We start from the raw sequence: 23249 nt of genomic DNA, 5'->3' as shown, positions 1-23249 counted from the left end.
GAAAGAAAGAGAAGTGTAATAACAGAAAACATTACCAGAGGAGCCCGAGTCTTCTGCTGAGGTTGAAGATGTGTCTGTGTAGAAACCCAGAGAAGTGGCACTTAAAAAAAAAAATCTCACTGATCTGTATTTGATGTCAAAGTGATCAGTAAACAGGCTCCTTTTCTAAGTTTAACATGACACCCAGGCAGCTCAGCTTAGTATATTAATCATCAGAACAGAGGACTTACCAGTCATAGAGCTTGATTCTGCTGAGGTTGAAGACGAGTCTAGAGACAGAAAGCAGACACACAACGGGTGTGCATTTGCCAACTTGAGGAAAGGCTGAAATTGTGTTTCACTTGAGGAATGTGATAGGAATTATTACCTGAAGAGGTCTCTTCTGCAGAGGGTGAAGATGCATCTGTGAAAAAACACAGAAAACAGGATTAAAAATGGGTATCTTTGCAACGATCTTTGGTTAGTGGTTAATACAACCATTAAGTAGGTTCCTTTTCTAAGTACAGTATGACACGTAAGAAACATATGTATGTTAGTGGAGACACAAGTTCCTGGGTTGCAGAACATGAGGAAATAAAGCCTGGACGGTGCTGCAAGCTTTCTCTCTGCTGGCTGGTTTTCACAGTGCTGGAAGCTTCTACCCAGATTGCTCAGAGGGAATTTTCATAGTCTCCCTCAGCTGTGAAGCTCCAATACTGTACTACTAACATGCCAGATATGACATGCTCACAGTTGTAAGAGGAGCGGAATTGTTCTGCTTCCTGACTGGATCTGAAGTTCTCGCTAAGGAAGGGGGTTTATATCTAGTATCGCAAATCTGGTCTGGGGAGGTGATGAGCCCTAGTGGAGAAGGTTCTGCGGCTGTCTTGCTGAGTGGGTACAATGTGCCTGTCAAACTGGCTTCTAAATACTTACAGTTGTGCCCATAGGTTACTGTTGCTGCTGGGTTTGACCAGAACAGCGTGTTTTTGCAAGGGTTTGTGGTTATTGCAGACCCACAGCTGGCCAGAGTGTTGAGAATAAGTGACTTTTGTGCTCAGCCCCAAATGAGACATCAATATTACCTCTTCCAGGTCTCAGGAAACAGCATGAAAGAGAGAGTAGAGAGAATATAACAACAGGTGGAAATCCTAGCCTGTTCTAGAACATTGTCACAAGATAGAGGTTGCATCCTTGACTCTCAGCAGCTGTAACTACTTGCACAAGACTTGCACAAGAGTGGGCTCATCACCATCCCATCATGGAAAGAAGGGGAGCTCATGTGGCCTAACCTCTCCCTGAGGCAGTTGATGATGGTGAGGGAACGTGAGGGGGGAGGGGCTTTCATCATCGTGGTAGCCATTGATAAGTTGTCTGTGCTCTTTTAAATAAGCCCTCACCCCTGCTTTGCTAAGTAATCTTAATTAAACTGATTCACTCATAAAGACATGAAATTAGAAAAGGGTCTGGCTAGGAAGAGGAACAGAGTTGGGAAGGGTGTGAGGGCACAGGGGAGGTGACAGAGGGGAATAGGTCACCACAAGACTCAGTATTAGGCATAGTTAAACTATGCTAAGACAAAAAGCACTTCTCATTAGTTAAAACAACACATGAAAGACTTTACCACTTGACTCTCCACTCTTCCTTTCTGTTGAAGTTGAAGACATATCTATGAGCACAGAGAAGAAGAAATGAACAGAGGATCACTTTCCAAACAGACAGCTGAAAGACTATGATTGTGTTCCACTTAAGAAATGTAATGGGTTGAAAAGATCACCAGAGGAGATGCTCTTTGTGGTGATGCAGGATGGATCTGTGTGTGACCCCAGAGAACAGGATGCTTTGAAATGAGTCGAGTGATGTTGGGGGTAGTTTTCACTCACTTTACTTTGTGATTAGTGTGGTTATTTAAATAAGTTTACTGTCCAAATAAAACACAAACAATAAGGAATTTCTTCATTCATTAAGCGGCATGGTAGGAGGTTTTACCATTTGGAGAATTTGCTTCTGCTGAGGCTGAAGAACTATCTATACACAAAGAGAAATATATATTTATATAGTTTGCAAAACGGGAAAAGAAAGGGATGTCATTTGTTATATTAAAAATATGACAGGCAGAAAACATTACCTGAGGAGCTATCTTCTGCAGAGCCTGAAGACGCATCTGTGTATAAAACCAGGAAGTAAGGAGTTAGAAAATTAGCATTATGGGCTGAGCGCATGGCTCAGTAGGTAAAGCCCTTGCACTGAAAACTTGTGAATCTGGGTTCCATTCCTAGAACTCACATAAAAATGCCTGGAGTTGTGTGTACTTGTGACCCCAGGACTGGGAAGGCAGAGACAAAAGAAACCCTGGGCCTGTAGCCAGTCACCATAGCCTAACTAGTGAGCTCTGGGCCAATGAGAGGCCCTGTTTCAAAGGAGATGGATGATGCTACTGAGATTGATGCTCAACATTGTTTTCCACTGTCCACATCCACATCCACACAGGTACCGGGACCCCTGCACAGGCATATGCACTATCACACAGGAACATGTACCTACACATGCACATGCACACGCACACATAGGCTAACGTGCATTCACTGGGTACTTTTGCATTTTTAATCTTTTGACAAGGCAATCATTAACTAGAGTTATTTTTTAAGCACAACAAACTAGCTGAATATATAAGCAGCACAAAGAGGGAGTCTGCCGGTGGAGAGCTTGCTTCCGTTGAACTTGAAGAAACAGCTATAAATCCACAGGGGAAGGGCATGCTGAGACTGCTTTCCTAAAGAGGAAAAGCTGTGGCTATATTTAAATTAATAGACGTGACGGATTGAAAACATTACCTGAAGAGGTCTCCTCCGCTGAAGCTGAAGAGGCATCTGCGTGTAATCCAGAGAACAGGATGACTTAAAGATGACTGTCTTGGCTGATCTTTGCATTGTGGTCAATATGATTTAAGTAGGTTAATTTTCTAAATACAACATGGCAAATAGGAAAAATATATTGCTGAAGATAGCACACAGTCTGCTGGCAGGACAGGCAGAAATGAAGCTGGAACTGAGCTGGAAGCGTTCTCCCCACTGGCTAGCTCTCACAGTGTCAGAAGGTACTGTGCAGATTCCTGGGAAAAAACTGCCATCAGCAACACTTCTCAGCTGTGAGCCCTGCAAGGCTACAATCCTGACAGTTCGGGCCATATATGCCCACTGGTGTAAGAGAAGTGTGACTGTTGGAGGTGTGACCAACTCTTTTCTGATTGAATGTGAGGCTACTCCATAGAAGTTTTGTATTGAAACCTGGTCCAAAGTTCATGGTACCCGAGGTGATAGGCTCTAGTGGCAAAGCTATGTTTGTTGTTTTGCTAAATCGATGTGACATGGCTGTCAAATTGACATCTAAGTAATCGTGTTTAGATTAGTCCTGGGTTTAGCTTTGGTCTCAGAAACTTCTTTTTGCAATGGGTACTTTAACTAAATAGACTCATAACTGATCAAAATGATGATGACACTCAGCTTTAAATGGGCTAAGATTAGGGGATATCATGTAGTAGTAAGCAGGTTTATCATGAATTTCATTTAAGGTTTGGTTAGCTCTAATGACTTGTACTTCATTATAAAGAACATATTAAAAACTTTAAAAATAAATCAAGTGTAAAAGCTGGAGGAAGGGATGGGTATGGAGTGGTACAATTGCACTGTGGCCTCTCTGCCACTGTAATTACCTACACACCACTTCCCCAAGGTTGAGGCTATACATTGTCATGGAAGTGGGAGAGACTCACGAAGCCTGCCACTCCCTAAGGGTCCATACAATAACGGATTGCAGTGGGAGGGGGAGACATGTATTCAGTGGCATAGCCACTGCTAAGGTGCCTGCCATTGCTTTCAGAAATAACCCCTCGACTATGTTTCTCCAGTAACCCAAACAACTCCTTGGTGTACAGCATGGAAAGCACCAAAGTAGGAGAGGACATCACTGGGAAGAGGAACAGGGTTAGGAGCAGTGTGAGGAGGACCAGAGAGAGCACAGAGAGTGAATACTATCAAAATATGTTATGTACACTATGAATGTTCCATACTGAAATTCACTATTCTGTATACTTAAATGTTACTTTTAAAAAAGAAGGGCTTGAGAGATGGCTCTGTGGTTAAGACTGCTGGCTGTTCTTCCAGAGGACCCAAGCTTACTTCCTAGCACTCACATTGGTGGCTCACAGCCATCTGTAACTCAAAGTCTCTGGTAACCTTGGGCACCCACACTCATGTGTATAGCATATATATGTGCATGCACAATACATATAACTAAGATTTTTTTTAAAAAAGCATTTCATTGTTTAAATAACACAGTGAAGGACTTTACCACTTGGCTCTCCACTCTTCCCTTCTGTTGAGGTTGAAGACATGTCTATGATCACAGAGAAGAAGAAATAGACGTACAATCATTTTCCAAACAAAACCAAGAAAGACTATGATTGTGTTCCACTTAAGAAATGCCATGAGTTGAAAAGATCACCAGAGGAGATGCTCTTTGTGGTGATGCAGGATGGACCTGTGTGTGATGCTTTGAAATGAGTAGAGTGATGTTGGGGGTAGTTTTCACTCACTTTACTTTGTGATGAATGTGAATATTAAGTAAGTTCACTGTCTAAAAATACCACAGCAAATAAGGAACTTCTTCACTAGCTAAGAAGCGCAATGAAGGGCTTTACCATTTGAAGAGCTTGCTTCTGCTGAGGCTGAAGAAATGCCTATAGACAAAGAAAGAAGAGACGTGGCCAGGTCATTTGCAAAGTAGGAAGAGTAAAAGCTTTTACTGTGTTTAAGAACTATGACAGGCAGAAAAATTACAGAGGAAGGATCTTCTGCTGATGAAGATGCAACTATGTATAAACTCAGAAAATATTATGCCTTAAAATTAGTATATACAATTGGGAGGATTGCTCAGCAGATAAAGGGCTTATCTTACAAATACATGAACCTGAGATCAACTTGTGGAATCCATATACAAATGCAGGGAGTGGTTGTGTGCACTATATTCCCAGCACTAGGGAGACAGAGCAAGGGGGATCCCTATAGTTCTGTGTTCAGTCACTCTAGACTAATTACTGAGCTCTGGGCCAATGGGAGAATCTATCTCAAAAGAAGTGGACAAACAATCCTGGAGATAACACCTGAGGTTGTCCTCTAAGCTCATACACACACAAAGAAAGGCATTCACACTTTTCATACAAACACAGCATCCATGAATGTAAGGAAGACGAGTTTCTTGTCATTGGGCTTTATTTTCTGGTCAATGTAAGTAATATTTTTTTCTTTTTCATTGAATAATTTATTTATTTACATTTCAAATGTTATCCCCTTTCCCAGTTTCCCCTCTGGAAACCCCCTCTCCCATCCTCCCTCTCCCTGCTATGAGGATGCTCCACCCACCCACCCACCAGTCAATGTAATTATTAAATAGGTTCATGGTCTAAATTTACAACATGACTGCTAAATTAATTTCATTTAGCTATACAGAATATTGGGGACATTACCAGTTGGAGGCCCTGATTCTGCTGAGGATGAAGACATGTCTATAAACAAAGAGAAATATATATTTAGATAATTTGTCAAACAGAAAGAGAAAAGGCTGTCGTTTGTCTTACTTAAAAACATGACAGGCAGAAAACATTACCTGAGGAGTTATCTTCTGCAGAGCCTGAAGATGCATCTGTGTATAGGGCCAGAAAACAAGGAGTTAGAAAATTAGCATCACGGGCTGAGTGCATGACTCAGTAGCTAAAGTTACTTGCCTCGAAAACTTGTGAATTTGAGATCCGTTCCCAGAACCCATGTAAAAATGCCTGGAGGTGTGTGTGCTTATGACCCCAGCACTGGGAAAGCAGAGACAAGAGGAACACTGTACCTATGACCAGCATTGTAGCCTAATTAGTGAGCTCCAGGCCAAAGAGAGAGCCTCCTTTACGTATGTGTATACATCGGCACAAGGGCACCTGAACAACACATGAGCATGCGTGTGCACACACGCCTGTATGCATGTATGTATCATCACAATAGGGGACTAACCAGCCGAAGATCTTACTTTTGCTGAAGAAATAGCTGTAGATAAAGAGAGGAGGAGATGTACCTGGATCCCTTGACCAAACAGAAAGAGGGAAAGCTCTGACTATGTTTAATAAATTTGGCAGTCAAAACATATTACCAGAGGAGGTATCCACTGAGGTTGAAGATGCATCTGTGTATAAACCCAGAAAACGAAATGCTTTAAAAATAGGTAGATTTCTCTGATATTTATTTTGTGGTCAAGGTGATTATTCTAAGTACAACATCACAAATAGGAAAACCATCTCTGTTGCTGAAGATAGCACACAGTCTGCTGGCAGGACAGGCAGAAATGAAGCTGGAACTGAGCTGGAAGTGTTCTCCCCACTGGCTAGCTCTCACAGTGTCAGAAGGTACTGTGCAGATTCCTGGGGAAAAACTGCCATCAGCATCACTTCTCAGCTGTGAGCCCTGCAAGGCTACAATCCTGACCGTTCAGGCCAGGGAAGCCCACTGGCACAGGAGTCACATAACTGGAAGTAGCCAACTCCTTCCTAGGTAGAGTCAAACTTGTCCTCATGGAGGCAATTTTTGTGTGACCCTGAAAACCTGCCCTGGAGATGTGAAATATCTTAGTAGAGAAGATATTCCTGCTGTATTTCTAAGTGAATGTGGTGTGCCTGTCAGTTTTTCTTGGAAATGTTTATATTTACACCCACAGGTTAGTACAGCTGTCAGCTTTGATCAGAGAAGCTCCCCCTTGCAGGGGTTGATGGCTACTGAAGAAACTCAGAACTGGTCAAGGCTCTCATAGCGAGTCACCACTGAATGTGGCATCCGGATCACCCCTTCCAAGTGCCAGGGTGTATCACAATGGAAGAGAGGGTGGCAAGGGAGGCATGTGAGGACGAGTGAAAGGTGGAGTGTGGTGGATGTGGTCAGTGGGCTCCTGAACTCTCTGCAGCTGTGATTATCTGCACAGGACAAGCATAAGCTCAGCCTCATCGTCGTCCCATCATGGAGAAGGGAGGAAACCTCACCCCTCCCTGAGGATCGATAGAGAGTGAATGGTTGCTGGGAGAGAAAGACAGTTTCTACAGTGGTGTAGCCCTGGTAAGTTGCCAACAATCTTGCAAATAACACCCTTCTGGGGAACTCCTAATAACTTAATTAAACTGATTAGTTCATGAAATAAAGATATGAGAATAGAAGATGGCCAAGCTGAGAAGAGAAACAAAATTAGAGAGTGTGAGGGTTACTACAGTAGATACAGGTATGATCATGTCATAATTAAACCTGGTATGTATAATTAATATGTGATAATAAAATTCCTCAAAGACAAACACAACATTTCAGTAGTTAAAATACAATACCACGAAGGACCTTACCAGTTGGCTCTCCACTCTTCCCTTCTGCTGAAGATGAAGAGATATCTATAAGCAAAAAGAAGAAGAAATGTCTGTGTGGCCACTTTCCAAACAGAAAGAAAAAGAGTTCTGATCATTTAGTAAGAAACTTGACAGTCAAATGAACAAACAAAACCCAAACGCCATTACCAGAGGATGTCTCTTCTGCTGAGGCTGAAGATGCATCTGTGTGTAAACCCAGAGAACAAGATGCTTTAACCTGGGTACAACAGTACTTGGGTGTTTTCACTATCTTTACCTTATGGTCAGAGTGACCACTAAGTAGGTTCACTGTCTAATACAGCATGACAAATATGAGACTCATTTAATTGGCTAAACAGCACAATGTGGGCCTTTACTGTGTGAAGAACTTGTGTCTGCTGAGGGTGAAGAAATGCCTACAGACCGAGATAAAAAGAGGCACATCCAGATTGTTTACCAACTAGAAGGAAGAAAGGCTGTCATCGAATTTAAATTGATGGAGAAAACATTACCAGAGGAGGCCACTTCCACTGATGAAGATACACCTGTGTATAAATCCAGAAAAAAAGGTTGGATGCTTTAAAATCAGTGTCCTAGGCTGGAAGAATGACCCAGCTGGTGAACCTGAGCTCAATTCCCAGAAGCTTTGTAAAATGGTCTGGGAATGCCGGTGTGTGCTTGTAATCTCAGCACTGTGGAGTCAGAGACACGAGGCTCCATGTGACTTACTGGTCAATCTCTCTAGCCTAACTAGTGAACTCCAGGCTAATGAAAGGCCTGTCCCAAAGGAAGTGTGTGATATTCCTTCTCCTGTCTCTACATACACATGCACCTTCACACGTGAACACACATGCATGCATTCAGAAAAAATGATTGTCTTTTATTGATCTTGTTTTGTAGTCAATATGTGCCTTAAGTAGGCTCATTCTCCAAATACAACATGACGAATAAGAATATTATCTCATCAGTTAAATGGCACTACAAAATTTTACCAGCTGAAGAAATCACTTTTTCTGAACTTGAAGGCGTGTATATGAATGAAAAGTAGAAGAAACATATCGAGGGTCAGTGGGCAAAGAGAAAGAAGAAAATCTCTGATTGTATTAAAGAAATGTGATAGTCAGAAAACATTACCTGAAGATGTTTCCTCTTCATCTGAGGCTGAAGATGAATCTGTGTATAAACCCAGAGACATGAAGCTTTGAAATGAATGTCCTTTTATTGATCCTTGCTTTGTAGTCAATATGATCATTAAGCAGATTAATTTTCTACATATGATATGACAAATAAGGGATCCATCTCTGTTGCTGGAGACACCACCTGCTTTGCTTGCTGGGTCTACAGAAATCAGGGTGGGACTGAGATGTAAGCTTTCTTCTTGCTAGCTAGCTCTCACTATGCTGGATGGAATTATTTAGATGTTGGGGAAGCCCTGCCACCAACAGTCTCCCTGAATTCTATATGTTGTACTGTTGATTTGCCAGGCGAGATGCACCCATTGGTGTATGAGTAGGTGTAGCCAACTCTTTTCTGCTTGGATTTGAGAATGTCCTCTAGGAGCCTAGTGCTGTAAGCCTGGTCAGAAGTCCATGGTATAGGAGGTGCTAGGTCTGGTGAGAAAGGTACTGCGCTTATTTTATTATTTTTAATAGAATGTATATGGCTGTCAAGTTGACATCTAAGTAATTATGCTTCTGCCTGTAGATTGGTGCTAGCGTCTGCTTTGGTCAAAAGAGCTTCTTTTTGCTGTGGGTAGTGGTTACTGCAGAGATTCATAAATGTTCAAAATGTTAAGAACAACTGACTTAAAGGTTCAGCTCTAAGTGGGACCATGCCATCCCCTCCAACCAAGCTCAGGGACCATTGCTGAAGAGGAGCTGGGTTGATTGTGAGTTTCATTTAAGTGTGTGGCTAGTTATAACAACTCATACTGCCTCTGAAGAAAAAAGGAAGCTTGAAAACAGAATGTAAGTTTTACATAAAGGGTCATAGTGATTTCTCATGCCACCTTCTGGATGTGGTGTGTCTATGCCTCTCTTGAAACTTCAGACTTCCCGTGTCAAGACCTGAGAAAGACTGAGCCCACTATTATTCTGTCATGGAGAGGGGCTCTTATGAAGCCCTTTCCCTTTCTGAAGGGTTATAGACAGTAAATGTTGGCTAAGGAGGGGGAGACATTTTCTTTAGTGGTCTGGCCACTGCTCCTGCAAATAACCCCATGTCTCTGCTCCTGTAAGTAGCCCAATTTATACTCATTGGTACTCATTGGTACACACACACACACACACACACACACCACTTGGAAGTAGAAGAGGGAGATGATCAGGAATGAGAGGATACAAGGGAGGATCGTGGGATAAGCCTGACAAAAATATAGTATGTACAAATGTATGAAATGTCAAAATGAAGCCCATTATCATGTATCATTTAAACATGCTAGTAAACACTAAAAATGAACATTAATAAATTAAAATAAAATTTTAAAATGAACAGATCTCTGTAGTTCAGCAACACCATGGGGGATTTTGCCAGTTGGAGAGGTTGCTTCTGCTGACACTGAAGTAGAATCAATAAACAAAGACAAGAAGAAACTTACTTATAACCACCTCCCCCCAAACAGAAAGATTAAAAGCACCGAGTATCACTGATAAGCGGATATTAGCCCAGAAACTTGGAATATCCAAGACACATTATGGAAAACAGAAGAAAATCAAGAAGGATGAACATTTGTGGATACTTCATTCCTCCTTAGAATGAGGAACATAACCCCCATGAAAAATTATAGGTACAGCGACAAAGTTTGGAGCTGGGATGAAGGGATGGACTATCCAGAGAGGACCCCATTCGGAGTCCATCCCATCATCAGCCACCAAACCTAGATACTAATGCTCATGCTCATGCCGGCAAGATACTGCTGAAGGGACCCTGATACTGTGGCCTCTTGTGAGGCTACGCCAGTGCCTGGTAAACACCGAAATGGATGATCACAGCCAGCTACTGGATGGAACACAGGGTCCCCAATGCAGGAACTAGAGAAAGTACCCAAGTACCTGAAGGGGGCTGCAACCCTGTAGGTGGAACAACAACAGGAACTAACTAGTACCCCCTGGGTTTGTGTTTCTAGCTGCATTTGTAGCAGAAGATGACCTAATCGGCCATCAGTGGGAATAGAGGCTCCTTGGTCTTCCAAACTCCATATGACCTAGCACAAGGCAAGGCCTGGGCCAAGTAGTGGGAGTGGGTGGGTAGGGGAACAGAGGTGGGGGGAGGGGTATGGGAAACTTTCGGGATAGCATTTGAAATGTAAATAAAGAAAATAATAATAATAAAAAAATTAAAAAAAAAAAAAAGCACCGAGTATATTGAACTTCAGAAATACAAGCTAGAAATGTTACCAGAGGACGTCTCTTCTTCCGCTGAGTCTGAAGATGCACCTGTGTAGAAACCCAGAGGACAGGCTGCTTTACAACGAGCAGAGCAATGCTGGTTGTGAATCCTCATTGGCCTTTACTTTGTGGCCAATATCATTAAGTAGGGTCACTTTCTAAACACAACATGACCAACAAGAAACAACACATCAGGGGACTTTACCACTTGGAGGGCTTGATTCTGTTGAAGTTGAAGATGTGCCTATAGACAAAGAGAAAGAGACATTCTTGGTTCATTTGCTTAATAGAAAGGGGGAAATGTTTTACAGGAAGGAAAACAAAACGACATGACATCAGCAAGCATTACCAGAGGAGGGCTTCCCTTCTGTGGAGGTTAAAGACACACCTGTAAACAAACCCAGAGCAGGAGTTGTTACCTGAGTGTTTGGGAAATGACTCCCAAGCGTGAGAACCTGAGTTTGATCCCCAAAACCCATATCCAAGTCAAGGCCTGGTGGTATGCACTTTTAATCCTGACACTGGGAAGACAAAGACAGGAGGATCTGGGCTCCCTGGCCAGCGGGGGCAGCCTAACTGGTGAACTCCAGGCCAAAGAGAGATCCAGTTTGTAAGTGGTTGGTATTTCTGAGGAAGACATCTGAGATTGTTCTGTGGTCTATACACATGTGCACATGTGTATGTGTACATGCACACATATGTACTATACATATGAAATACTTATAAGTGGGCAATCTATCTCACTAGATTAAACAACATAATGGAGACTGGATGCCCCATTGATGGTGAATGAATGTCAAAGAGACTCAGCAGCAATCAATGTAAGTGGTTATTTAGCTAAGCAAGTATCATAGAACCAAAAAGAGCACTTAAATTACCCATTGGAGTGGTTATAAGTGGAGTATGTATGTATGTATGTATGTATGTATGTATGTATGTATGTATGTATGTATGGGGGTGTTGTGTGTTGGAGGCTGTGGTGTGTGTGTGTGTGTGTGTGTGTGTGTGTGTGTGTGTGTGTGATATCCGAAACTCTGACCTGGCTAAGGAGCTCTTTCCTTTTTACCAACCCTCCCACCGCCTTGTTCCTGGTGCTGGATCTGGTTTGATGAGCCACTCTGCTCAAAGACAATGTCAACGGCCCTCAAGCCTGTCCTCATTTTAGCCCCAGTATTGTGGCAACCACCCTACCTACCTGTGCAGTGTGGTGGGCAGAGGCCCTTATCAGGCAAAGGAGTTACTGCTACTGGAGTAGGGGTGATGCCTGATATGAAACACAAGGGGACATCAGTCAACTGATGGGAAGTTTTCACTCTTTTTCTAGTTACACTCAATCCCACCATTATTGCCATCTGCCTTTGTTGTTGGGGAAACTGATATGAAGCAATGTTGTTTCATGTCTGAGTAAGTTAAAACATCCAAACTCAAAGCACACACTGTGATGCTATAAACTAAATCTTTCCTGAGATGAAACCTGCCTCTTGCATGATCCAGACTCATTGGGAAGAATACCATTTTCTTTGTGTTGTGATACAGTACAAAGGACAGCAGAGTAAGTGGGCATGTTTGTTCCATGTCACTGTTGTAATATCTACTGGTATTCCTGACATTGCCGATATGGGGCTAGCCCTACCTGTCCATATATACCACCATTCACCTGTTTTTCTAATGTGCAGTGGGTAGGAAGGCCAGATTACCAAGTGCTAGGAGCATACAAGAAGCCACAACCCACTGGCAGGCTGTGAGAGAGGCTTTGTGGAATGCCCCAACATGAATGCAAGCACTGGACTTGAACTTGAGCCTGGGGTCGTGACTTAGCTGCATAGAGGCTCTTGGTATACTTCTGGGATCCTGTCTATTTCCACTAACTGACTCCCGGAGAACCAAGAGTAAAACTGTGTTCTCTTGGCAGAATTCCAACACTATTTTATCCCCGATAGGAAGTGAGTGTAAAAGTGAGCAGAAAACTTACCAGTTGCAAGGACCGAAACTGTGGCTGGATTTGAGGTAGGAACTGTTGAACCAACAGGGTAAGGAAATTGTAATTATATGTCATCCTTGTCAATCAAGTTTATTTGTAAAAGTAAATGGCCCCACACACGAATGTGTCCTAATACATTTGATTCTGCTTTGTTTCCGTTGGATTTCCTCTTTCTTTTGGGGGGGGGTCTTGTAAAATTAAAGGGAGTTAGTGGTAGCAAGGCACTGCATGGGGGTGGAACCAAAAGACTTGGCTCCCAGTGTCTATGTAACAGAGTGTGTGACCCTGGGCAAGTCCTGAATCTCTGCACTTGAGCTACTGCATGGGAAGGTCTACCCAGTGGATCTTCAGTGTCTGTGGCCTGCTTTTAGAAATCCAGACTCCTGGGGGCTAAAGGACACTTACTGATCTTGAAAGTGACCTACATTTGGTTCCCAGCCCTCCATGGTGGCTCAAAAACACCAACTCCTTTCTGGAAAACCTAAGGCTCTCTTCTGACTTCTGCCAGCAGCAGGCACATACACACATCATGCAAGCAAAACATTCACACACATAAAAATAAAACAAAAAGAAGAAAAAAGAAATGCGGACTCTTGTATGCAAATCTGCATTTAAACAGAATCCCAAGTGAGTCGTATGCTCAGTATACTCTTGTGAGACACTGAAATGGGGATGCCTATAGATCTGAACACACATGGTAGGGTCAGGATGAAATGGGGAAGTCGGTGCTTACATGCAGAGCAGCCCTCTCTGTTCAGTCGATTACTGTTGCAATGACATTCACATACTATTGGGCATGTTGAGTGTATTCTTTTTGGCCCAAGATAGAAATTTTGGACCAGGGGGATAGCTTGAGAGTAAATGACTTGTATGAGTCCTTGTGATTGACCCCTGGCACAGGGAAGAAAATAGCTGGATGTGTGGATTCTTATATAAGACCCTCTGATTTTAAAACCTGGGCCTAACAAGAAGAGAAGCTTTGTCATTTGCAGGAAATGGATGCAACTGGAAAGATGCCAGTCTCGAGATGACAGATGACATCATGTTTTCCTTTATTTGCGGCTTGTGGGTTTTCACATAGATACATAAGGTCACGTGTGTTCATATGGCCTGAAAGGAGAGGTGAAGTTGTCTAGAGGATCCAAGGGACTGGCAGGATTAAGTAAAGGGAGGGGAGATGATATGAGAGGGTACGAGCTTAGGTGCAATGTATACATGTGTGGAAGTGTTTTTATGAAACACGGTATCGTTCACAGTGAAGATACGGGAGAACTATACACAGATTTGAAAAGGAGAAAACTGTGGAACAAAAGATAATTCGATACTCAGAGGCAAACCTGGGTGATCTGAATTTCAGTTCTTAAGTGGGACAGTAGGATCATGGGTTCCTCATTTGGGGATTCTGGTCACTGCAGTCTCTGAAGTTTTTCAGCCCTTGAAAAATGCTGAGCCGCAGTGGTGTCATATTAATTTGTCCTCGTCTGGGATACTTGGCAGCATCCCATAGGGTCAACACCAAAAGAAGGAGCTGCTTTCATTGTCTGACTTGCTTTCAAGGTTAATTTTTACTAAGCCTGGAAGATGGCCTTGAGGTTTTGGAAATATGGATGACATACCATTTTTGTAACTGTATGGTTCAGAGGGAACTTGGGTGGTCCTCTATGTATCTCAAGCCTATTTAAGTGCTTGCCTATCAACACAAGCTCTAGAATGAGCCCCGACTTTTCATGCAGGAGGAGATTTACAAGAGGGTGTGAGGTGAGAAGGGCTTACAGTCGAGAGCTGATAGACTCAGCACAGAGCAGTGTACACATCCCTGAGGAGTTCCTATCACTGTGCCCTGAACAATGTAGACCACTCAGTCCCCAGGACATAGCTTTGAGGTCATTATCCTCCTGTTCTCTGGGGAATAAAGGATCCTGTGGATCATTACCCCATGGCTAATGCTCAGCCAGAGCATAACCCCGGGGTCTCTGGCCCTGGGTCCCAGGGTACAGCATGGCTACTCAAGAGCTTTCCTTTCAGTGAGAGAGATCTGAGCAAAATTGTGTTCAATCAAAAATTCAAAAAGCTCTGTTACTATAGGACTTTTCAGAAAATTTAATATATTGATAGACTGTATTCAAAGGAGGGATCTGGTATCCCCCCAGCACATCCAGCTATGCCATTTCATTTCTTCCTGCTTATTTCCATATCACTGAATTGGTATCTGGTCCTGTGAACACACTGTAAGTGTGTATTTCTGCATTATATTATGAAAATGTAGACTAGAGTTTTGTCTGAGATGTCTGAAGTCTTATGAAGATTACTGAAGAATGAAAACAGGTTGACAACCCTAGGAATCAACCGCATTGAGAACGGGAGGGAATTTACACCAGGGTAGCTTTATCTCAGACACCAGATACTGTATCGGAAAGGAATGGAGCGGGAGCCATAAGAGATGGGTCAGTTGGTTTGCATGTAGGCATGAGGACCTGGGTTTGGATCCCAGCCGGCATCTAAGAGCTATCCCTGGGAACAGGCAGATCCTTGGAGCTCACTGGCCAGCCAGCTTGGCTCAGTGAGAAACTGCCTCAGAAACACAAAGGAGAGAGTGACTGAGGAAGACGCTTGATGCCAACTGCTGGACTCCACAAGCACAGGTATACATATGCCCCAACACACATGTGCATGCCCACACACACGTGAGGCATACTATGTGTAGACATGCTGTATTGCCCTCTAGTCCAGTTAACTCTTTCAGTTAATGAAGGAAGAAACATGTTACTTTGGTACAAAGGTAAGGTATGGTTTCCCCTTTCCTATATAACTTTTTTGGAGACAGAGTCTCATGTAGATTGTCCTCAAATTCTCTTGTGGCCAATGGACTTTTGATTCTCCCGCCTCTGCTTCCTGGGTGTGTGATTGGAAGCCCCATGCTATGCTGGGATCAAATGCTGGAGTTTATACATTTTACGCAAGCACTCTGCCAAGTGAGCTACATCCCAGTCACAGCCTGCCATTTCACATGACACACAAACCTTAATCACAGGGAAAACAATCTATACATACCTGACTTAGAGAAAACAGTAAAGGGAGAAGCATTACTGGGTGGAGTTGGCCTTTCTGCAGCGGATGCTGAAAAGGCAAAGCAGAGAGAAGCTCAGGAGTGGGTTTTATTTGGAAAAGCGGATACATGAGCTGTATGAAATCCCACCGAAGCAGCTTCTGGAATGTGAAAATAAATCAAAGAGCAGAGTTTGTGTTGCTATTGTTTTGTTTGTTTGTTTGTTTGTTTTGTTTCCTTGTTGTTTGTTTTGACTAAGACTGAAATAGAGATAGGGATATGTGAAGGCAGGAAGTGAGAAATGTTCATTGTCTAGGGGAACAGTTTGTCTGGGAGGGGTCAGAAAGGCCACTTCTCTGGTGCAAAGAAGAAGATGTTTTGCAGAGTGACAAATTCCTGGGCACCTTCTTAATTCAACCCTTATATGAACAACATTGACTCCTCAATTACGTCAAACAAAGATTGCAACAGATTGCTGAATTGTCTGAACATGAAGAAAACAATCCCTTACGACAATGAAGCCTATTATCTTCATTCAGATCTGTTCGTGTTCTGTCACAGTGGAACTGCAAAGGAGATTGCAGCCCGTCTTCTGAGGCCTGGGAACTAATGCGTCCTTGGTCCTTGTGCCCTTGGTGTGTAACCACATGCTCAGTGCCTAGAGAACTCTGCCTGCCTCACAGAGAGCGCGTGTGAAATATAAATTAAACAAGCAGTCAACATGGTCTAAGTCCTGAGAATAAGCAATTATTGAGTGTTCAGCTCTAAATTGGAGCCCAGGGAACACAGAGAAGAGAAGCAGAAAGAATGTGAGAGCTGCGGGTACAGGGGGTGCCATGTCTTCTGGGCATGGTATGGTTGTGACCCTCATGACTCGCTTCAGTTATGGTTATATGCTCAAGACAGAGCCAACACGATCACCAAAGTACCAGCAGGCAGCACTGACTGGGCTCCTCGGATTACAGAAAAAAGAAAGCAGAAAGGGAAAGAGCTGGAAGGAGGGAGGGACCTGTTGGGTGGAATACAGGTATTCATGGAAAGTGGGGGGTGGGGTGGGGACGGATATGATCAAGATACATTGGCTGAAAGTGTCAAAGGATAAATACAATCTAAAAAGAAATACATATTAAATAAACAGATGGATTACTTCAATTCTCTTAGTCTCTGCCTTATTTAAGAGGTTCTTGGCCAAGGGTATTTCCTTTCCATCTGATTTTCTTCTCTCTTATGTTGGGGCAGAGCAAAAGATAATATAATCCATAAACTTTGCTGAATGAAACAAACACACAAACAAAACAACAGGAAACCATCCCAAATGAGAGGCCAAAAGGAAACAGTTTAAATTAAGAAAGAGAAACAGGATTGTGTTCATAGAATTCTCAAGTCAGTCTCAGAGCTGAAAGCAGACATAAGGAAAATGCCATTACTGTAGTGGCTAGTGGACAGGGCACCTGGAGAGTCCTTAAAGACAGTCGAGTCTGCAGGCTCTAACAGGAACTCATGGGTGTTAGCAGACCCCAGCAGCTTCCAAATGTCCCCAAATTAACTTCCAATACCCTCATCAAGGATCGCTGACAAAGCCAGCAGCGAGTACCTGAGCAGATGACACTGGCATCTTCATGGTGGCCACAGTTGTGGACAGACAAGCCTGGGTGGTGGCACTGGTCCAGAGACATCTCACTGCCTTGGCACTTGACGTCATCCAGGAAGATGCTCCCTACACCCTCTCCAAAGTAGCCACTCCCAAGGGCGCTGGCACCCTTTCCACAGCTCAGCTGCCGGCACACCACGTGGGCATCCTCGATGTCCCAGAGGTCATCACAAACAGTGCCCCACGTGCCATTGTGGTGGACTTCTACTCGCCCTTCACACTGGTTCTTTCCACCCACCAACCTGATGGTGAGCTGGTCTGGGGAAGACACAGAGGTTAGTCCTGGAGTGTCACGAGCAGCACAGTGAGCTTTTCTTTAGTGCTTAATACTATCCCACGACACCACAAGAACACCTACAGAGTCAATGAACTTGGGCCCATGGAGGCTCACAGAGACTGAACCACCAACCAAAGAGTATGCATGGGCTAGACCTTGGCCCCCTATACATATGTAGCATGGTTTCCATGTGGGTCCCCTAACAATTGAAGTTGGGGCTAACTCTGACTCTGTTACTCCACTTTGGATTCCTTTCCTCTAGCTGGGCTGCCTTGTCTGGCCTCGGTGGGAGAGGACACAGCTAGTCCTGCTGCAACTTAATGTGGGTTGGTATGAGTTGTGTGGGTGGGGGAGCGACTTCCATTTTTAGAGAAAAAGGGGAAGGGGAAGAAGAGGGAAGGAGTGTGAGGTGAAACTGGAAGGAGAAGAGGGAGGGGAATGTAAAGGGAATAAATAAACAAATTAACTAAGGGAAAAAAAAGAAAAAAATTGTTATCCCTCTAAATCTCAGAACTGTAGGAGCCCTGGTTTTCTGCCTCTACATACCACAGGACTGTACCATTTTAATGGTCCTAAGGGCATTGGCTTGTTTTCTCTTGCTAATTCTGATTTCTTATCTCTAGACTACATATTACAGTTATTACAATGATTATCATATCCTTGGTTCCAAGCCACAGAATCTCATCCGCATTCCTGTTAAATATGCCAAACTCAAGCTTTGACTCTTTCTTTTAGATGAAGCTTGTTTCTTGATGCAAGTTCAAATTATCTAATAGACTGGAGAATGACAAGCAGTAACAGTCCACAGGAACAGCCTCCCTCAGTCCACGTGAAGAGCCTCCCTCAGTCCACAGGAACAGCTCCCCTCAGTCCATGTGAACAGCCTCTCTCTGTCCACATGAACAGCCCCCCTCAGCCCACATGAACAGCCTGCCTCAGTCCACAGGAACAGCTCCCCTCAGTCCATGTGAATATCCTCCCTCCATCCACGTGAACAGCTTCCCTCAGTCGACAGGAACAGCCTCCCTCTGTCCACATGAACAGCCCCCCCTCAGTCCACATGAACAGCTTCCCTCTGTCCATGGAACAGCCTTCCCTCTGGTTCACTTTCTCCTTTGCCTCCCAGGAAGGATAAGTTCTAGGTAGTCAACAATAAATAGTACAGGCTATAAACATGGGGAGATCCCTAGAAAGGTCTGATAATTGGGAGGGAAAAGCAATGAGAATATTACCAGCTGTGGGAGCTACTCCCACTGGAGCTGAGACAACACCAGGAGCTGGAAGAGAAAATCAGAAACATTGACATCAGTGTGAGTTCATCCCGTAAAATACCATGAGTCAAGTGGGCATGAATCTTTGTCATGCCCATGAGATGGGACACATATGTGGTATGGTCATATGCTGAAGCCAGCTCATGTTCACAATGCCTTGGAGTCATCTTATAGGCAGGTGGCACTTAGGGCATCTGTGGCCACAAAATAGGAAATGACACGGACATTTTAACTTGGAGTTTCTGTTCCCTGGCACCATGAAACTAACTCTTCAGATATAAACAGAACAAGCTAGCCGGCAAAGTGATAGAGTGGAGGAGACACAGCCTCTTCCCACCTTGATCCTCACACCATCTCTCTCCCAGGCTCACCTTTGCCTGGCTCTAGAAGGGGGAGAATGAGGTATACTGGGCAGTGGTGAGGCCCAGTGGTGGAGTAATTAATTAATAACAAAATAAGGTATTAGTGATCAAGATTTTTAAGTTTTTAAAAATTTATTCTTGCATATATTTCATCCCAACCATAATTTCCCCTACTTCCTCTCCACCCAGTCCCTTTCTCCCTATCTCCCCTCTCCCACCCAATCCACCACTTCTCTGTTTCCCTTCAGAAAAGGGCAGGTCTCCCAGGGATATCAACAAACCATGGCATATCAAGTTGCAATAAGACGAGGCACCTCCCCTCATATCAAGACTGGACCAGGCAAACCAGTGGGAGGAAAGGGTGCCTAAGCAGGCCAAAGTGTCAAGGACAGCCAGCACTCCCACTGTTAGGAGTCCCACAAGAAGACCCACCTATGCCACCGTAACATATGTGCAGAGGGCTTAGGTTAGACCCGGGCAGGCTCCCTGGTTGGCAGTTCAGCCTCTGTGAGCCCCTATGAGGCCAGGCTTGTTAATTCTGGATGTTTTCTTACGGTGTCCTTGACACTTCTGGTTCCTACCATTGTTCCTTCCTCTCTTCCACAGGATTCTTTGGTCAAGTTTCTTGAGTGGTTACCTAAACTTGTTTCTTGTAGCAAGAAAGTCCCATCATGGGAAATGCATGAGGAGAGTATTTGCACAGCCAAGCTGTCTGAACTTCCATCCTGAGGACGTAGGAGTTTAATGTACATAGGAAGACCATTCCCAGGAGTCTAATGGCCCGACAGCGGGTGTATTATTGCTTATGGGACTTCCATGTGAAAGGTCTGGGGAACAGGCTGTGACAATGGACAATGGATACTCACTTCCTTACACTAGTGTAACCAATGTGGTCGGCTGTTGGAGTCCAAGTGTGCAGGAGGAGCATAACCCTCTCAATGCAAAAGCCAGAACAAGCTTACCTCAGCGGGGGCCCTGTGCCCTCTGTGCTGTTCTACCTGGTTTGTTGCTTGGGAGGAAAATAAAGTTCCGGCAGAGATGGGGTACCTGAACAGATGGCGCCTGCATCCTCATGGTGCTCACAGTTGTGCACAGACAGGCCGGGGTGATGGCAGCGCCCCAGGTTGGTCTCTGTGCCCAAGCATCTCACGTCGTCTAGGAAGATGGGGCCAGAGCCATCGCCAAACAGACTGCTCCTGGGGGCTGCTAGGGCCACCCCACAGCCCAGTTGTTGACAGACCACTTGGGCGGCCTGTATGCCCCAAAGATCATCACACACAGTCCCCCAGGTCCCATTGAAGTAGACTTCTACACGGCCCTCACACCGGCTTCTCCCGTCAGACAGTCTCACCAGCTGCAGATCTGCAGAAGCCAAGGATCAAGTCAGCCGGGGCTCCTTCGGTGCTCCAGGGGGACAGCTCATTAACCTGGAGAATGCTAGCCTGGTGTGCAGCTTGCTGCTGGGGTAACATGCACCTGTCTATGAAGGACTGCAGATGTGGGATACCTATGTACCCAAAGGAACACATAGGACCACTTTCCGTACTGAAACTTGAACATGTTTCTACCTGTGTTGGATTGCTATCTTGGGCAATTTGGTTATGGGAATGAAGGCCACAGTCTAGCATTGAGGAAGATGTACCTGACTATCATTCTACCACAGAGCTGTTTCCCCACCTCTTTTCTTTAACCATTTCTTTTTTTGAGATTAAGGGTCTCACTAACATTCCTAGGCTAGCCTAGACCTCTCTCAGGTACACTTGGAACATGCAATCCTTCTGCCTCAGTCTCCCAAGTTGCTGGGGTTTCCAGGCCTTCAGCACCATGCCCACGGCTCACTGATGTTAGGGTCCTTTTTTCCCCCCACAGAAAATCACTTTCCAAAGGTTGAAAACAGTGCATCTGCATGCTGAGAGCCCAGACTGTATGTCTAACTTGGTTTTCAGGTAGGATGTAAGTGACAAGATACAATTAGTTGTTCATCGCTTGAATCTGGAAAACTGTAAACTACTTATCAAAGCAGGTACAGTATCCCTAGGCAAAGTGTGAAAAAACTCTCAGAACTAAAGCAGATGAGGTGGATTCTCAGAGTCTGAGCCCTCAGGACTGGGGCAGGTTCACTAGAGCGCAGCGTGGAGCCCAGCCTTTGAACATCAGATGCTGTCATTGTGGTGAGTGAGTAAATGGACTCTGTCGTTTAAAAACAAACAAACAACAAACAAACAGACAAACAACAGACAAACAGACAAAAACCCACAATAGGAGATGCCCACATCACAAGCTTTACTGAGCTTCTTTGTTTTATAGCATCAAGGTCATGAAACTAATGTTCTTTCTCTAACTCCTCTCTTCCTTCCCCTCACAGTGACCCCGTGTGTGTGTGTGTGTGTGTGTGTGTGTGTGTGTGTGTGTGTGTGTGTGTGTGTGTGTGTAGACCAGATTAGATATCATTTCAGATTTATTCTTCAGGATACCTACTTGCATTTTGGAGACAAGGTCTTTTTTTTTTTTTCCTGGAACTGGCTGATTTGGCTTGACTGACTGGCCAGAAATTCCCAGGGATCAATCTGTCTGTCTCCATTTGTCCCAAGCTGGTATTACAAGCATGTGCCACCATGCCTGGGTTCTGGAGACTGAATCAGATCCTCATGCTTGGGCGGCCAGCACTTTACCTACTGCGCTGTCTCCCCAGACTTGTTGGTATCATTTCCGTTAGTTCCCGTCAGCCTCAGAACAGAGATTCACAGGCTGTAAGAGTGGGAAAGTACCTGGGTGCAGATCACGTAGATGTTCCTCAGGAGCTGAAGTAGCTGCACAGGTGAGATTGGGGGAAAGTCACCACAGATACATCCTAAGCAAACAAAATGCCACCTCATACTCTTAAGTGTCACCTAAATCATATAATCGAGTTTGCCTTGAAACAACCCCAGAGAGTAGCCGATCAAATAGTTTCCATTTAAATTGTGATAACAGCTCACGCATGTATGTGCTCATTATTCTAAGTAAGAATGAGACATTAAATTCATGTTGGGATCATGAAGTGCCAGCCTCCTAGCAGAGGCCAGATTCGCTCCATCCTGGGTCCCAAGTTCACACTGCAGATAGAGAAGGAGCCCCTACCCCAGGTTCTTCTATCTCTAGGACCACCTGCACTCTGTGGCCTGCCAAGGCCTCTGCTGCATCTTGGGTTAAAAGCTGGTATCATATTTTCCTGCTGAAATGTGGTGCTCATGTGCAAAAGGGGTGACACATCACTGTGTTAATTTCAGGACACCTTTCCTCTGGATGCACAGCAGGCACCCGGGGACTGGGAAATAACCCGGGGTCCCAATCTTCTACAACAGTCTAGAGAACAGGGATTTGGCAAAAATTAATTTAAAACTCAGAAGAGAGACCCAGTATGGTAACCCTTTCGGTAGACTCTAGTTGCCAAGCAGGAAATACAGTATTCATGAACTCGTAGATACCTGGATGTCCATTGGCTGTAGATTCTATAGAGAGAATGGAAACATGAGATGGTAGATATTAGAAATGTGGTGGTGAAGTGCCCTAAAGGTCATAGTCTTTGTTGAATTACAAAGGAAGGAAGCTGGATGTGAGCAATCCTTCGTAAGCATCCAGCACCGTTTCCTCTGCTGTGTGCTTTCGCCTGCCTAAATACCTGAGCATACGATTCTGATTGAATTAATCTTAATAATAATAATGACAATAGCTAGCTATTTTGTATAATTTATGGTTTCTTAGATGCTTGACTAAACATTGTATGCAGGTTGTCTTGTTAACTCCTACCAACCCTATGAAGGCTAGTACTATTATTTTCTTTCTTTCTTTCTCTCTCTCTCTCTCTCTCTCTCTCTCTCTCTCTCTCTCTCTCTC

At 44.2% G+C, this 23249-nt stretch overlaps 1 protein-coding gene across 1 annotated transcript in view; it reads right to left on the bottom strand.

Annotated features, from left to right (window-relative positions):
* Positions 1–23249, bottom strand: part of LOC110317313 (putative DMBT1-like protein) — a 126461-nt gene that overhangs the window by 17021 nt on the left and 86191 nt on the right. Inside the window, exons 35-61 of the mRNA XM_029539375.1 lie at positions 22841–22864; positions 22142–22183; positions 20421–20735; positions 18973–19017; positions 17407–17721; positions 15818–15883; positions 12758–12799; positions 11981–12049; positions 11135–11173; positions 10991–11029; positions 10795–10833; positions 8534–8572; positions 7912–7944; positions 7777–7815; positions 7568–7603; positions 7400–7444; positions 6172–6204; positions 5644–5679; positions 5504–5542; positions 4679–4717; positions 2814–2849; positions 2108–2143; positions 1969–2007; positions 1604–1648; positions 368–403; positions 231–269; positions 36–74 (exon numbers count right to left, since the gene is read on the bottom strand). Coding sequence (XP_029395235.1) covers positions 36–74; positions 231–269; positions 368–403; positions 1604–1648; positions 1969–2007; positions 2108–2143; positions 2814–2849; positions 4679–4717; positions 5504–5542; positions 5644–5679; positions 6172–6204; positions 7400–7444; positions 7568–7603; positions 7777–7815; positions 7912–7944; positions 8534–8572; positions 10795–10833; positions 10991–11029; positions 11135–11173; positions 11981–12049; positions 12758–12799; positions 15818–15883; positions 17407–17721; positions 18973–19017; positions 20421–20735; positions 22142–22183; positions 22841–22864 — 1644 coding nt within the window. The remainder of the gene's footprint in view (positions 1–35; positions 75–230; positions 270–367; positions 404–1603; positions 1649–1968; positions 2008–2107; positions 2144–2813; positions 2850–4678; positions 4718–5503; positions 5543–5643; positions 5680–6171; positions 6205–7399; positions 7445–7567; positions 7604–7776; positions 7816–7911; positions 7945–8533; positions 8573–10794; positions 10834–10990; positions 11030–11134; positions 11174–11980; positions 12050–12757; positions 12800–15817; positions 15884–17406; positions 17722–18972; positions 19018–20420; positions 20736–22141; positions 22184–22840; positions 22865–23249) is intronic.

This window comes from Mus pahari, chromosome 1, assembly GCF_900095145.1.
Source record: "Mus pahari chromosome 1, PAHARI_EIJ_v1.1, whole genome shotgun sequence".
NCBI lineage: Eukaryota > Metazoa > Chordata > Mammalia > Rodentia > Muridae > Mus > Mus pahari.
The sequence above is the reverse complement of the archived record's forward strand: the minus strand, read 5'-3'. Positions and strand labels throughout refer to the sequence as shown.